General features: G+C 42.1%; 1 protein-coding gene across 2 annotated transcripts in view; it reads right to left on the reverse strand.

Moving 5' to 3' along the window:
* TEC (tec protein tyrosine kinase) overlaps window positions 1–14,369 on the reverse strand; it is a 140,863-nt gene that overhangs the window by 35,615 nt on the left and 90,879 nt on the right. For both annotated transcript variants that reach the window (XM_059383564.1, XM_059383572.1), the window contains exon 3: window positions 762–866. In XM_059383564.1, the coding sequence (XP_059239547.1) occupies window positions 762–866 (105 nt within the window). The remainder of the gene's footprint in view (window positions 1–761; window positions 867–14,369) is intronic.

A 14,369-nucleotide genomic window follows, 5' to 3' on the forward strand; every position in this document is an offset into this window, starting at 1 on the left:
TCATGACCTGAGCCAAAGGCAGAGGCTTTAACCCACTGAGCCACCCAGGCGCCCCAGTACTCTTAGTATTCTTAATATTAGTAATAAAACTCTGCCTGGGAAACTAACCCAATTATTCTGTGGTCTGTCCTTTCACCTTTGATCAGAGGCACAAGGCAGAAACTCCCTGATTGGCTAAAAAGAAAAACAAGGCTAGGAACCTCCCTTCTGACACAGAAAGGCAAATACTGCATGATCTCACTCCCTGTGGAATCTAAAATAGTCAAATGCATAGAAGCAGAGGCCAGAGAGAGTGGTGGTTGCCAGGGACAGGGAAGAGAGGTAAATGGGGCGATGTTGGTCACAAAGTATAAAGTTTCAGTGAAGCAAATGAATGAGTTCTGGAACTCTAGTGTAGAGCCTAGTGACTACAATTAACAGTACTGTACTGTATACTTGAAATTTGCTAAGAGGGTAGGTCTTAAGGACTCAAAGGAAGGAAGGAAGAGACGGAGGGAAAGAAAAGAGAAGAGGATAAAGAAAGTGGTAATTATATGAAGTGATGGATCTATTAATCAGCTCAACTGTGATCATTTCACAATGTATCCATATACCAAAACATCACGCTGTACCCCTTAAATATACACAATTCCTATGTGTCAAATGCACCTCACTAAAGCGAAAAAAAAAATTATCGACCACGAAAGCAACGGCAGGAAGCTGTAATGTCAAATAGTAGGCAAAACTAAATTATTCTGTGGCAAAAAATCATGCCAGCTTACCTGAAATGGATATTTATTTTGGCAGGGGACAACACCCTCATCATTCTTCACTATTTCCACACACTTGATTTTTGCAACATCAATAAATCCCTTTCTGTATTTTTTCTGTTCAAAGAAAAACAAAGGGAGAACCATTACAATCATAACAAGAAAAAATGTAGTTAAAAGAAATATTTGTTAATGAAATCACTGATTCAAAATAATACAATTTTCTTAATAATTTCCTAAACCATGTCTCCATTTATTGTCAAAACTCTTCAAAATACTAACATCGTGAGAATTGTAATAAGATAACAGTATTGTGTGAAAATAACTATTTCTGTTTATTTCTAAATTTTCCTGTCCTTGCCTCCAAAACACTCTAGAGCACAGAAATGGGCTCCCTGGGCGCCTGGGTGGCTCAGTGGGTTAGGCCACTGCCTTCGGCTCGGGTCATGATCTCGGGGTCCTGGAATTGAGTCCCACATCGGGCTCTCTGCTCAGCAGGGAGCCTGCTTCCCTCTCTCTCTCTGCCTGCCTCTCTGCCTACTTGTGATCTCTCTCTGTCAAGTAAATAAATAAAATCTTTAAAAAAAAAAAAAAGAAAGAAATGGGCTCCCTTTTATTGTCCCCAACCCCTTTCAGGCATGTATCTTTTCAATTTCTTCGACAACTTGATGACAGCACTCATTCCCAACCCCTGACAAAATAGCATCCAAGACCAAATCAAGCAAAACTCCAGGTACTTGAGGGTCCCCTGAGTGGCTCAGTCTGTTACACATCTGACTCTCAATGTCAACTCAGGTCATGATCTCAGGATTGTGAGATCAAGCCCCACATGGGGCTCCATGCTTAGAATGGAATCTGCTTGAGATTCTTTCCCTCTCCTCCTGCCCCTCCCCACTTGCACTGTCTCTCTTCCTCTCAAATAAATAAAAAACCTCCAGGTACTTGATCACAGATACAAACTCTAGCCAGTTACTTTTTCTACTCAGGAGGATGTGAGGCGGACTTGAGATATTCATATAAAACTTCCATTCAGATTCTATTGTGGGATATTCTATTCTACTTCTCGATTGCCCTCTCTGCTTATTGCAGTTCTGCCAGTGGCAATTAACTAAGGACATATCAAGACCTCCCTCCACCCTTAAGCACAGTAATCTCACACCTGAGAATTCATCCAAAGGAAAAAATCCACAAGACTACAAAGTAGCACATACAAACGTAAGTTGATAGAATATACCCATTAAAAACCATCACAAACACAATGTGGAAATAAAAAATGTTTACTGAATAATGCTAACTGATATATTCCACATGAAAAACTGTGCAAAGGTGAAAGTTACCTTTGGGAAGAAGACAGTAGATATTCATACGACAAAGACCAGAAGGGAAGGTAGAGAAATGAAGAACACTGTAAGGTTTGGGGTGACCCAGCCAACCCCTGTCATTAGTCATTCGAAATTCCCTCATTGAATAGTCTAAAATTGTCCTCTGGTCACAACCTTTGGGGCCCCTATTCTGCTCCCAGGAACCTGCTTTACATTTTTACTGTCACTATAAGACCTTCAGACCTGTCCCTCTCCCAGGTCACTAGTGCCCATCTGACAGCTGACTTGGTCTATCCTGGAGGTCATTTCATCATAGTATCCTCTTTCTCTCTCTTTCCTCTCTCCCCCAGCCCCTGCACAAATCCCATATATCCTTTGACAATTCTGTCAGTACCCAGTGCTATCCACACCTTCCCTATTTCTGCATACCAGGTTGCAGAAAGTCAACGATAATCCTAATTTTCTTCCCTATGCTTCTCCTCATCTCCTTTGTCTATGACTCATGGAGAGAACCTGGTGGCTTCCATGGAGAACGTCAGTCTTATCAGAGCTCCGGACCCTTCCCATTCCCTTCGTCCCAGCAGGCGAGCTCCCTCACTGCTTTAGGAAGAGAGCAGCCATCCTACCAACACACCCTTCAACTTCTTCCTTCTGGAGAGCAAAAGCATTCTAAGATTTATCTTTTTTTTTTTTTTTTTAAGATTTTATTTATTTATTTGACAGGCAGAGATCACAAGCAGGCAGAGAGGCAGGTAGAGAGAGAGAGAGGGAAGCAGGCTCCCTGCTGAGCAGAAAGCCCGATGCGGGACTCGATCCCAGGACCCCGAGATCATGACCTGAGCTGAAGGCAGCGGCTTAATCCACTGAGCCACCCAGGCACCCCCAAGATTTATCTTTTTTTTTTTCTTCTCTTTCATCCTGTCTCTTGGAGAAGTTAAGGAAACTGCAGCTCAGACAGGTTAAATATTCAACAAGGACCCCAACTGACCCCAAAGCCTAGTGGACCCTGGGATACCCCAGCAGCAAACAAGTAATAGTTTTAATGGAGCTAAGTCCCCAAGTGGGGGGCAACGGGTATTCTGAGCATGGACTGAGCTTCAGCCAGAGTAGACAGAACGACATTGTCCCCACCCGTGCTTTCCTGAGAAACTTCCTTCTACCTATAGACACATTCGAGCCTCTCCCATCCAGACCAAGAACCTTCTTCTGGCCCTACTATTGCCCTCGCTTTCCTCTTCCCTTCCTGGAAGAGAAGATGCTTACATCCTCAGCCTTCCATTCCTTCCCACCCACTCCTCCTCCTTAACTACTTGCTGTCTACTTCCTCCTCACCACCGCCTGCTAAGCCAGTCTCAAAAAAGTCACCAGTGACCCCCACCCAATAGTCCTTCCTCAACTGTCATCTACTCACACCCCAATGAGGCATATGAAAGTGCCCCCACTCTCTTCTCCCTGAATGGCCTTGACTCTGGGTCATCCTGGGTTTTCCTACTCTCCCTCCCCTTCAGCGTCCCACAGACAACACCTGTCCTGTGTCAGCAGCTGTGTCAAGGAACACACGGTCAAGATCAGGGAAGCTCACCTCCTGAGCATTTAGCTCACAACTACTGGGCCATTCGATCCTCTCAAACTCGGTGAAGGCAACATGACCAGAAGCGTACAGAGGGAAGAAACTAAAATTAATTGACTTGCCCAAGACGGACAGTATTTATGATACAGTGTTGTAAGCACTGTCTATAAAGAAAAAGATGGCATGGACACGGAGGAGCCGAACCTTAAATGCCAATTCTGGAAAAGAAATTCCAGTATGTGACTGGGAGGAGCTGAACGGCACACGACAGAGAGGGAGTAAACAGCACAGACGAAGAAAAACATAATCCAGGATGACCGCGAAGTTGCCTCATATGTAAGACGGGAATAATAACAGCTATGAGAACGAAATGAGTTAGTATTTGCCAAATGCTTAGAATAGTGTGTGGCCTATAATATGATATCTGTAAGTGTTGGCTACATTAAATAAATAAATAAATAGGAAAAAAAAAGACCAGTGTGGTTGAAACACGGTGCATGAGGCAAGATGGAAAGGTGAGCAGGGCTAACCAGGAAAGAACGTACTGCACAGCATTAAGAGGTCTGGTCAGACAGGATCCCTGCCCTGCTCCTGGGGTCTGTGCCAGCTAGTGCGTGGGAGAAATTGACAGAGCACCATCCTCTTATTAACAAGGCACACATGTTCACTGTCAAAACCTTAGTAAATACTAACAGCACAAGGAAAATCAAATGACCCTTAATCTCCCAACCCTGGAGAAAATCACTGCGGACGTGGAGTTTTCCCAACATTGTTCTCAGGGGTCATTTACCACCTGCCAGCTCTCTTAGTCCTTGAGTAGTAGGCTGGTCTGTTTCCAAGATACCCATCTCCACTCACCACCTGCCCCTGCTATTAAATGCAAGTCAATCTAGGGGCACCTGGATGGCTCGGTCATTAAGCATCTGCCTTTGGCTCGGGTCATGATCTCAGAATCCTGGGATCAAGCCCCGCATCAGGCTCCCTGCTCAGCAGGAAACCTGCTTCTCCCTCTCCCACTCCCCCTGCCTGTGTTCCCTCTCTTGCTGTGTCTTTCTCTGTCAAATAAGTAAATAAAATCTTAAAAAAATAAAAACACGTCAATCTAAATCGGAAAATTTAGAATGGCCTACATACTAGATGGACTTAGCCCCCTAAATTCATGTTCTGGGACATACGATCTATTCATGTACCAATATTGGGGTTTGCAGACAAAGGTTCAATTATAAGCTGCTGTGCATGACTTTATCTACCCCACCAGCAAACACTGATCAGACACCAGGTACAGCCCTGTGTGCCACAACTTCAAAGTTATGCAAGGGGGTTGAGGGTCTCCCTAAGAGGAGTTCACAAAAATATACTCAGTGGAAGGAGAAGAGGGGCAAGATTCGGAATCAGATAATGGCAAACTCTTGTGAATTCACGGTGTGTTATGGAGCAGGCAGATTGGACCAGGAGGAGTTGAGAAGTTTCAGGAAGGCAGTGCCCCTATGATTTGGTTTCTAAAGGATAAGTAGGAGTTTTCCTGTAGAGAAAGTAGAAGAAAAAATTCCAGGCAGCAGAAGCAATAAAGCACTCATTTAGGAAACAGAAAAAAAAAAATCCATAGTGGTTCAGAATGGTTCACGGGGAAGTGTAGGAAATGACACCAAAAAGGTTATTTGGGACCAAGTTAGGAAGATGTCTATAGTCCAGACTAGGCAGTTTGGAAGGAAGAGTGCTGTATTAGGGTTTGCTTTTGAAATGGTAATTGTTAATGGCAGGGGTGACTAACGGATAGAGACAGCGAGGCTAGCCAGGAGCTGCCGCAGTCTTCAGGTGAGGGCTGACGAGGTCATGAACCCGGTCAATGGCAGTAAACCAGGTGAGGAAAGCGGGGACACCAGAACATTAGACGAGAGAGTCCACGTAACTCTGGCATCAATTAGATGTGGGGATTCAGAGAGAGGAAGGAGTTAGGAAACCTCAGGATTTTGAATCTGAGTGACCAGTAGACACCGATGCCATGAGTCACCACAAGGAACACAGAAGAACCAGGTTTGAGACAGTGTTGGGAAATGCTTTTTCAGCTGGACAACCCACTGGAAATGTCTGGAGGGAACTGACAATATGAAGCTCGTATTCAGCAGTGCCGATCATTTTCTTTATAGTAAAGAGAACTCTGCTTTTCTCAACACATATGTTGTGTGTATATATAGTAGAACCTTATTCTAGCCACACCTCAGGGAAGCCTAGGAGGTTAGGCAAAGTCAAGGAAGAGACTTGCCATAGGGAACCCTAAGAGTAATGGAAAGAGCCATGTTCCTGCCCCCTTAACACCTGGTCTTCACATGCTGGTGAACAAGAGTTAACACAGAGAAGGGACATAGAACATACAGTGTTTTCTCCATTCAGACTGTTTATCATTTCTTCAATAAGAAAATTACTTCATGGGGCACCTGGGTGGCTCAGTGGGTTAAGCCTCTGCCTTCGACTCAGGTCATGGTCCCAGGGTCTTGGGATGGAGCCCCACATTGGGCTCTCTGCTCAGCAGGGAGCCTGCTTCCCCTACTCTCTCTCTGCCTGCCTCTCTGCCTACTTGTGATCTCTGCCAAATAAATTAATGAGATCTTAAAAAAAAAAAAAAGAAAATTACTTCATAATTACTGAAGTATGCTATACATTACTGTTACTATTGTGGCCCTAGGAGAAATATCCAAGGTCTTACATGTTTCATGTGACGTTTCCCTTTTCTTTCTTTCTTTTTTTTAAAAATTTCTTTTCAGTGTAACAGAATTATTGTTTATGCACCACACCCTGTGCTCCATGCAATACGTGCTCTCCATAACTACAGCCTTCACCGTGCTCACCAAACTGAAAATCACAATTAAGCCAAGACATCGCCTTACTCCTGTTTGAATCATCCAAGCTGAAAAATCTTCCTGGCACTTAGCACACATTCATTCAACACTGTGCTGAGCCAGTCTGCAAAGGACGCACAAGATTTTGTGTGTGTGTGTGTGTGTGTGTGTGTGTGTGCGTGTGTGTGTGTGTAAAACACAGGATACATACTTCTCCTCTCTTGCATACCCTCTATACACTTAACCAATTTTGAAAATGAGTTATGTAATAGTCGTTTTACACATTTCTAAAGCAGCACAAATGGGGAAACTAGATCTAGAGATGAATTCTAAGTTGCTTAAAACTACATGTCCGGTGAATGGCAGAACTGGGAAGTAAATGCAGGGATCCTGTCCCCCAGCAAGGCTTTCAAGGCACACCCTGTTTTCCTTTAATTTCCAGAAAACTCAGTGTTTTATGAATATCAGTATCAATCCTAAATCAATGAAATAACATTTTTTTCTAAGTGTATACGAGCATTCAGGGCTGGCCCCAGGTCAATGTGGGAAGTCAGCAGTTTATCTCCAGGACACCCTGGTGTCCTCCTTCTACACCCGACTCCCCAGGCCTCTGAGTCCCCATCAGGCACAGTGAAAGACCTTCCAAGATTTTCCTCCAGAATTGCCAATGACCCCTCCCCTTTTCCCCATCACAGCTTTTATTCCTAAGGTGGCTCCTCCCAGCCGCAGGCCACGGTAGAAGTTTGCTGGATGAGTCATCCTTGCATTGCAATAGGATCTCAGGAAGGCGGAAGGAGCTGTGGAAACAGGGAGACCCTGCCACCAGACTTTGCTGCTTAGAAGCTGTATGGCCTAGGGCAAGTTCTGTCCCCTCCCTCTCGGTTCCCTTGTGGTTCCCTTGTCTGTAGGAATACGACACTACTTACTATTCACTCTGCTAAGCTTTTAGCAGAAATAAAGATAACGCACACAGATGCTTAAGCACGGTGTCTGGCATATGAAGTCATTCCCTAAACGCAGCATTCACCATTAATTAGCTTTCACCATAACCCTGGAAAGTTGTTACGAAACTGATCATACCAGCAGTTACAAGATTGCCCAAGAGACTGAGCCCAGAGCTCTCAAAAACGCAAAGGCATTTACCTGACTCCAGGTCTCTCAGGCTGGAATATTTCTGGACTCTTCTTATAAAAAATAAAATTATCCTGTGTCAAAATCTAACAACTGTAGAGCACTCACTCTGAATCAGGCACTGTGTCCACCTCTTCGCATGGGTGACTCAATGAACCTTCACAGCATTTTATGAAAACAGTTATCATCCCATTTAACAGATGAAGAAATCAGGACATAAAGGGTATAATTAACTGCCAAGAGTCACACAATAAACCAGGATTTGAACTCTTGTCTAATTCTAATCTTGAATTCTTAAGTGTAACACCCACTTGAGTAACATGATATCACTTAAGTACACACATAAAATAAGTGGAACTTTCTTATGCTTATAGCTCTTAATACCCCTAAGACAAAGATAGTTCACAAATTAAATTCTTAAAAACTATACAAAAAATAAGATTTTTTTGTATTACTTAAATGTGATGGATGGGCATCCGCTGGAGTTGAAACTCTGCCCTGAAGACAGTTCTGACTTGTACAAGCTTGCATTACTCTGGGCCATGTGACTACCACTTCCACCCCTTCTCTCCATTTCAGCTACAGGGAACCTCTGCTTACTGAACACACAGCACCATCCAAGCATTAGGCCTCCATGTGGCACTACTGAACCACTTCGTGTTTGATCAGCCACTGCTCTTTCTCAATAGGCCACAACGATTAAAAAAAAAAGATGGGCTGCTGACATGGTCATTCAGTGACGAGGAAGTACTCCAAAAATGGAGACAAAAAGTTGTGTGTGTGTGTGTGTGTACAAACCCATATGTATTTATCATACATATGTGGGCACACACAGGTTATATTGCTGGGGGAGTTGTGTATAATATTGCCATCAAGTTAAGAACACAAAATTTAAAATTCCTAGAACCTGCAGTCCTTGCCAAATGGGGAGCCTCAAAGTTGCTGTTAATATTTATTGCATTCCATCGGGACAGGTCCCTCATTCAGCCATATTCATCAAGATAGATTTCTGCTTCTCTCTACCGCTGGCAAGCACAGATACCAAAGAACCATAATGGAGATACACAAGTTCAAAATGTCTTGGTCTTAAGGAGTTTACAAGCAGACATTTGCTAAGGTTAAGGAGAAGAACAATAATTGTCCACAAAGAAAGTTCAGATGAGTCAATACCACACAGCTAAGAGATCCAGGCAACTCTTAAAAAGAAAAGGAAAGAAAAGGACACAGTCTACAAAAAATCTCCAACGAGCCACAGGTCTATTTTATTCATGAGGGTCGTTCTTTTCCCTTTCTACTCAGGACACAGTTCAAAAAATGGGCCTAAGAGCAACAGGACACATTAATCACAAGAAACAAGGAAATGCCCAGGATGGATTTGGCAAGGTTTTTTGTGGATATTGAGAACAGTCTTGACGTAGACCTCTCCGGCATCAGGAGAAGTAGAATACATAAAGTTCAAAGGCATTTCCAACTTGATGGTGGTAGGATAAAATGCCCCCTCTTTACCAAGGGGTAAATTCTAGTGATGAACAAAAGAAAGTGAAAACAAAAACTTGGCATCTAACACTTTTTCCTCCCTTTTCAACAACTTATAATAACCATTGACATAGGTGCTTTACATTTCCTATTGTGCTTTTACACTACAAAAGAAAAAAAAACTCAAAACAACAACATCAACAAAACCTCTCAGAACTTTTACATAAGGAAGCCAGCACCAAGAACCATAAGATACCTGGGAATAAACCTAACCAAAGACGTAAAGGAACTGTACTTGAGGAACTACAGAACACTCATGAAAGAAACTGAAGAAGACACAAAAAGATGGATCAGAAGAAAAAACATTGTTAAAATGTCTACACTGTCTAGAGCAATCTATACTTTCAATGCCACCCTGATCAAAATTTCACTGGAAGTTTTCAAAGTGCTGGAACAAACAATCCTAAAATTTGTATGGAACCAGAAAAGGCCCCAAATCACCAAGGAAATATTGAAAAAGAAAAACAAAACTGGGGCATCACATTGCCTGATTTCAAGCTTTACTACAAAGCTGTGATCACCAAAACAGCATGGTACTGGCACAAAAACAGACACACAGACCAGTGGAACAGAGTAGAGAACCCAGATATGGACCTGCAACTCCATGGTCAAATCATCTTTGACAAAGCAGGAAAAAATATCCAATAGAAAAAAGACAGTCTCTTCAATAAATGGTGCTGGGAAAATTGGACAGCAATGTGTAGAAGAATGAAACTTGACCATTCTCTTACACCATACACAAAGATAAACTCGAAATGGATAAAAGACCTCAACTGGAAGCAGAAACCTATCAAAAGCCTAAAGGAGAACATAGGCAGTAACCTCTTTGATGTCAGTCAGAGCAACTTCTTTCAAGACATGTCCCCAAAGGCAAAGGAAAAAAAAAATGAAAAAGAACTTTTGGGACTTCATCAAGATCAAAAGCTTCTCCACAGCAAAGGAAACAGTCAACAAAACAAAGAGGCAACCCACGGAATGGGAGAATATATTTGCAAATGATACTACAAAGGGCTGATATCCAAGATCCATAAAGAACACCTTAAACTCAACAAACACAAAACAGATAATCACGTCAAAAAATGGGCAGAAGACATGAACAGACACTTCTCCAAAGAAGACATGCAAATGGCTAACAGACACATGAAAAAATGTTCAACATCATTAGCCATTAGGGAGATTCAAATCAAAACCACAATGACATATCAACTTACATGATGATTTTGGGCCAAAATCATCAAGACAGTAAACAACACGTGTTGGAGAGGATGTGGAGAAAGGGGAACCCTCTTACACTGTTGGTGGGAATGCAAGTTGGTGCAGCCACTTTGGAAAACAGTGTGGAGATTCCTTAAGAAATTTAAAATAGAGCTACCCTATGACCCTGCAATTGCACTACTGGGATATAGATGTAGTGAAAAGAAGGGTCATCTGTACCCCAATGTTAAAAGCAGCAATGGCCACAGTCACCAAACTGTGGAAAGAACCAAAATGCCCTTCAACAGACGAACGGATAAAGAAGATGTGGTCGATATATACAATGGAGTATTATGCCTCCATCAGAAAGGATGAATACCCAACTCTTGTAGCAACATGGAGAGGACTGGAGGAGATTATGCTGAGTGAAATAAGTCAAGCAGAGAGAGTCAATTATCATATGGTTTCACTTATTTGTGGAGCATAAGGAATAACACAGAGGACACTAGAAAAAGGAGAGGAGAAGTGAGTTAGGGGAAATCGGAGAAGATGAACCATGAGAGACTGTGGACTCTCAGAAACAAACAGGGATTTAGAGGGGAGAGGGTGAGGGTTGGGTGAGCCTGGTGGTGGGTATTATGGAGGGCACGGGTTGCATGGAACACTGGGTGTGGTGCATAAACAATGAATCTTGGAACACTAAAAAATAAATAAATAAATAAAATTTAAAAAAAAAAAAGCCAGCAGTTACACAAACATGGTTCAATTATGGTTTTTAACATAACATCTAGTTTAAAAACAGGATGTTGAAAAACTGCTATAAATTATAAAGAATCTGAGGGCAGAAAATTTCATTTCTGAACTCACAGAATAATCTTCATGTAAGACAATGCTAATGTAAACAATCATAAGGTTTCTGGAGATACTTTTTCACTGTATTTAAAAAGTTTTTTCTTGGGGCGCCTGGGTGGCTCAGTGGGTTAAGCCGCTGCCTTCGGCTCGGGTCGTGATCTCAGGGTCCTGGGATCGAGTCCCGCATCGGGCTCTCTGCTCGGCAGGGAGCCTGCTTCCTCCTCTCTCTCTCTCTCTGCCTGCCTCTCCATCTACTTGTGATTTCTCTCTGTCAAATAAATAAATAAAATCTTTAAAAAAAAAATTTTTTTTTTCTTGAGTAGCCATTCCCTCTTAGGAGTTTTCTACACTTGTGGCAATCCTCTCCCCAAATCCCTGTTGTGGCTCAAAAACACTTCTAAAAATTATTACCAGATATGTTTATCACAGTTGAAAGCAAAACTAACTAAGGTATGTGTGTTGAAATAAGTCTAAAAGGGATCTACCTGGTTTAATTTTTAAAATTAGTAAAAATTAGAATAAGTTAGGCAGAAATAAATATATATGGATGGATCCTTCCTAAGTTTCATGTAATAGACTTCCAAATTCATGGAATTCCAGACTTAATAAATTCCAAGATTACAAATCTCTTGGAACAGAGATGATGCCAGTGAGCTCAGGTTGCTATGTTTTCTTCTTCCTGGGTGCCCAGCTCCACTGTATTTTCTCATCGTCATGCATATAGATGAGGGCACAGGAATGAACTCTAGCCAAGGGAGTGTAGGCGGGAGTGATGTGAGACCACATCCTGTCCTCTAAAACCTTGCATACCATCTTCCATGGTCCATATCTCCTCCTTTGTGATCCAGCTGGATGAGAAAATCCAGTGGAAGATTCAGGAGACCAACAGACAATGGAATGCTGATAGGTTTAAAATTTCTTTTTTGGGGAAGCACCCGGGTGGCTCAGGCAGTTAAGCATCCAAGTCTTAATTTTGGCTCAGGTCATGATCTCAGGGTCCTGGGCCCAAGCCCTGCATCTGGCTCCATGCACAGCAGGGAGCCTGCTTGCAGATTCTCTCTCTCCCTCTCCCTCTGCCCCTCACCCTGAGCACGCTTATGCTCTCACCCGCTCTCTCTCTCTCTCTCACTGCCTTTCTCAAATAATAAATAAACACATCCTTTTTAAGAAAAGGGATTTCTTTTTGAGTTGATGACTATGTTCTAAAACTGATTGGAGTGATAGTTGCCAACTCTGTGAACCTACTGAAAATCACTGAGTTATAGAATTTAAGTGAGTGAATCATATCTCAATAAAGCTGTCCTTAAATACAAACAAAAAAGACAACAGAGCCAATTTAGAAGGTTCTTAGATCCCTGAATCAAAAGTGTAGGGTAGTTACATGTAATGTCAGTAAGAAATGAACTTTCTATTGTGTTAAGGCATTGGGTTTGGGAGATGCATGTTACAGCAGTTAGCTACCTTTCAAAATACCTTCTAGAAGAAGAAGATCCCACATCTCAGCTAACTCATACTTCAGATTCCTTATCCATAAAGGAAACATGTTGGATTAAACCAGTGTTTCCCAAAGTATGCTATGGCCATATCTGTCGTGGCTTTAGGTGGAACTTGGACCAACATAGGTTTTTATTGTATTTAGTTTCATGGTTATTTTTTTAAATTTATTTTTTATTTATTTTCAGCATAACAGTATTCATTATTTTTTCACCACACCCAGTGCTCCATGCAATCCGTGCCCTCTATAATACCCACCACCTGGTTCCCCGACCTCCCATCCCCCGCCACTTCAAACCCCTCAGATTGTTTTTCAGAGTCCATAGTCTCTCATGGTTCACCTCCCCTTCCAATTTACCCCAACTCCCTTCTCCTCTCTAACTCCCCATATCCTCCATGCTTTTTTTTATTCTCCACAAATAAGTGAAACCATATGATAATTGACTCTCTCTGCTTGACTTATTTCACTCAGCATAATCTCTTCCAGTCCCGTCCATGTTGCTACAAAAGTTGGGTATTCATCCTTTCTGATGGAAGCATAATACTCCATAGTGTATATGGACCACATCTTCCTTATCCATTCGTCCCTTGAAGGGCATCTTTTTTATTAATGGCTTTCCACTTACTGAGGGATACAGTTTCCTTTCAAAATTAAGAGTATTTATGGAAAAAAAGACATGAAATTATCCACAGGAAACATTAAGCAATACTACACAGATGGCAGGAACATATGCCAAAATCATGTCAGTGGGATGCCCAATGCCTGGAGTATGGACAACACGGAGTTAAATTATCTCTTTGTTTCCAATGGTAGCATGCCTTGATTTTTGTTACTTTGTACTTACTACTGTATTCCTCCAACACCTGGCCTGCCTGGTATACCTCCCACTCCCTGAGTTAAGAGGACTCTGGAGTTACTGACTTAGTTAGGACAAGATTCAATCCACAGGGATGTATTCAGCTAAAACCTCATAAATATGACACATAAGAATTCTCTGCTACCTGGGGCACCTGAGTCACTCAGTCGGTTAAGCATCTGACCATTGGTTTTGGCTCAGGTCATGATCTCAGGGCAGTGAAACCGACCCCCAGATCAGGCTCCTCACTCAGCAGGGAGTCTGCTTAGGTCTCTTTCCTTCTGCCCCTCTACTCCCTCGTACTCTCACATGCTCTCTCTCTAAAATAAATAAATAATTCTCAGCTACCTCTTTCCTCAAAGATACGCATTCCTGCAGAATCCCCAAATACCTATTTGTTCCTATACCACAAAGTTTCAATATTCCTTGCCGGTAAGATACAGAAAATGCAGAAACAGAGAATGGGTTTCTATAGCAATGTTTGAATTCTGGGGCAGACCTCTCACTTGGACACATTCACTCCTGAGACAGGTGTCTAGGGCATATGTTTTACTGGGAAATATGAACTTATATGAAACTCGGTGTTGGAATTTGGGCTCTGATTCTGATGGCTCGGGTATAAAATGATGAGACTTCCTGGGTGAATGATTGAACAATAAACACAATAATAGGTTATTTTAATAATAAATATATTTGAATAATAGACACAATAATAGGTTAACACTTAAACAGCATCACGTGCCAGGTACTGTCCCACAAGAATATTCATAGCTGCTTATGTTTAATAGCTGAAAACTGGAAATAATCTAAATGTCCATGAACAGGTG

This window comes from Mustela nigripes, chromosome 1 (assembly GCF_022355385.1).
Source record: "Mustela nigripes isolate SB6536 chromosome 1, MUSNIG.SB6536, whole genome shotgun sequence".
NCBI classification, from domain to species: Eukaryota; Metazoa; Chordata; class Mammalia; order Carnivora; family Mustelidae; genus Mustela; species Mustela nigripes.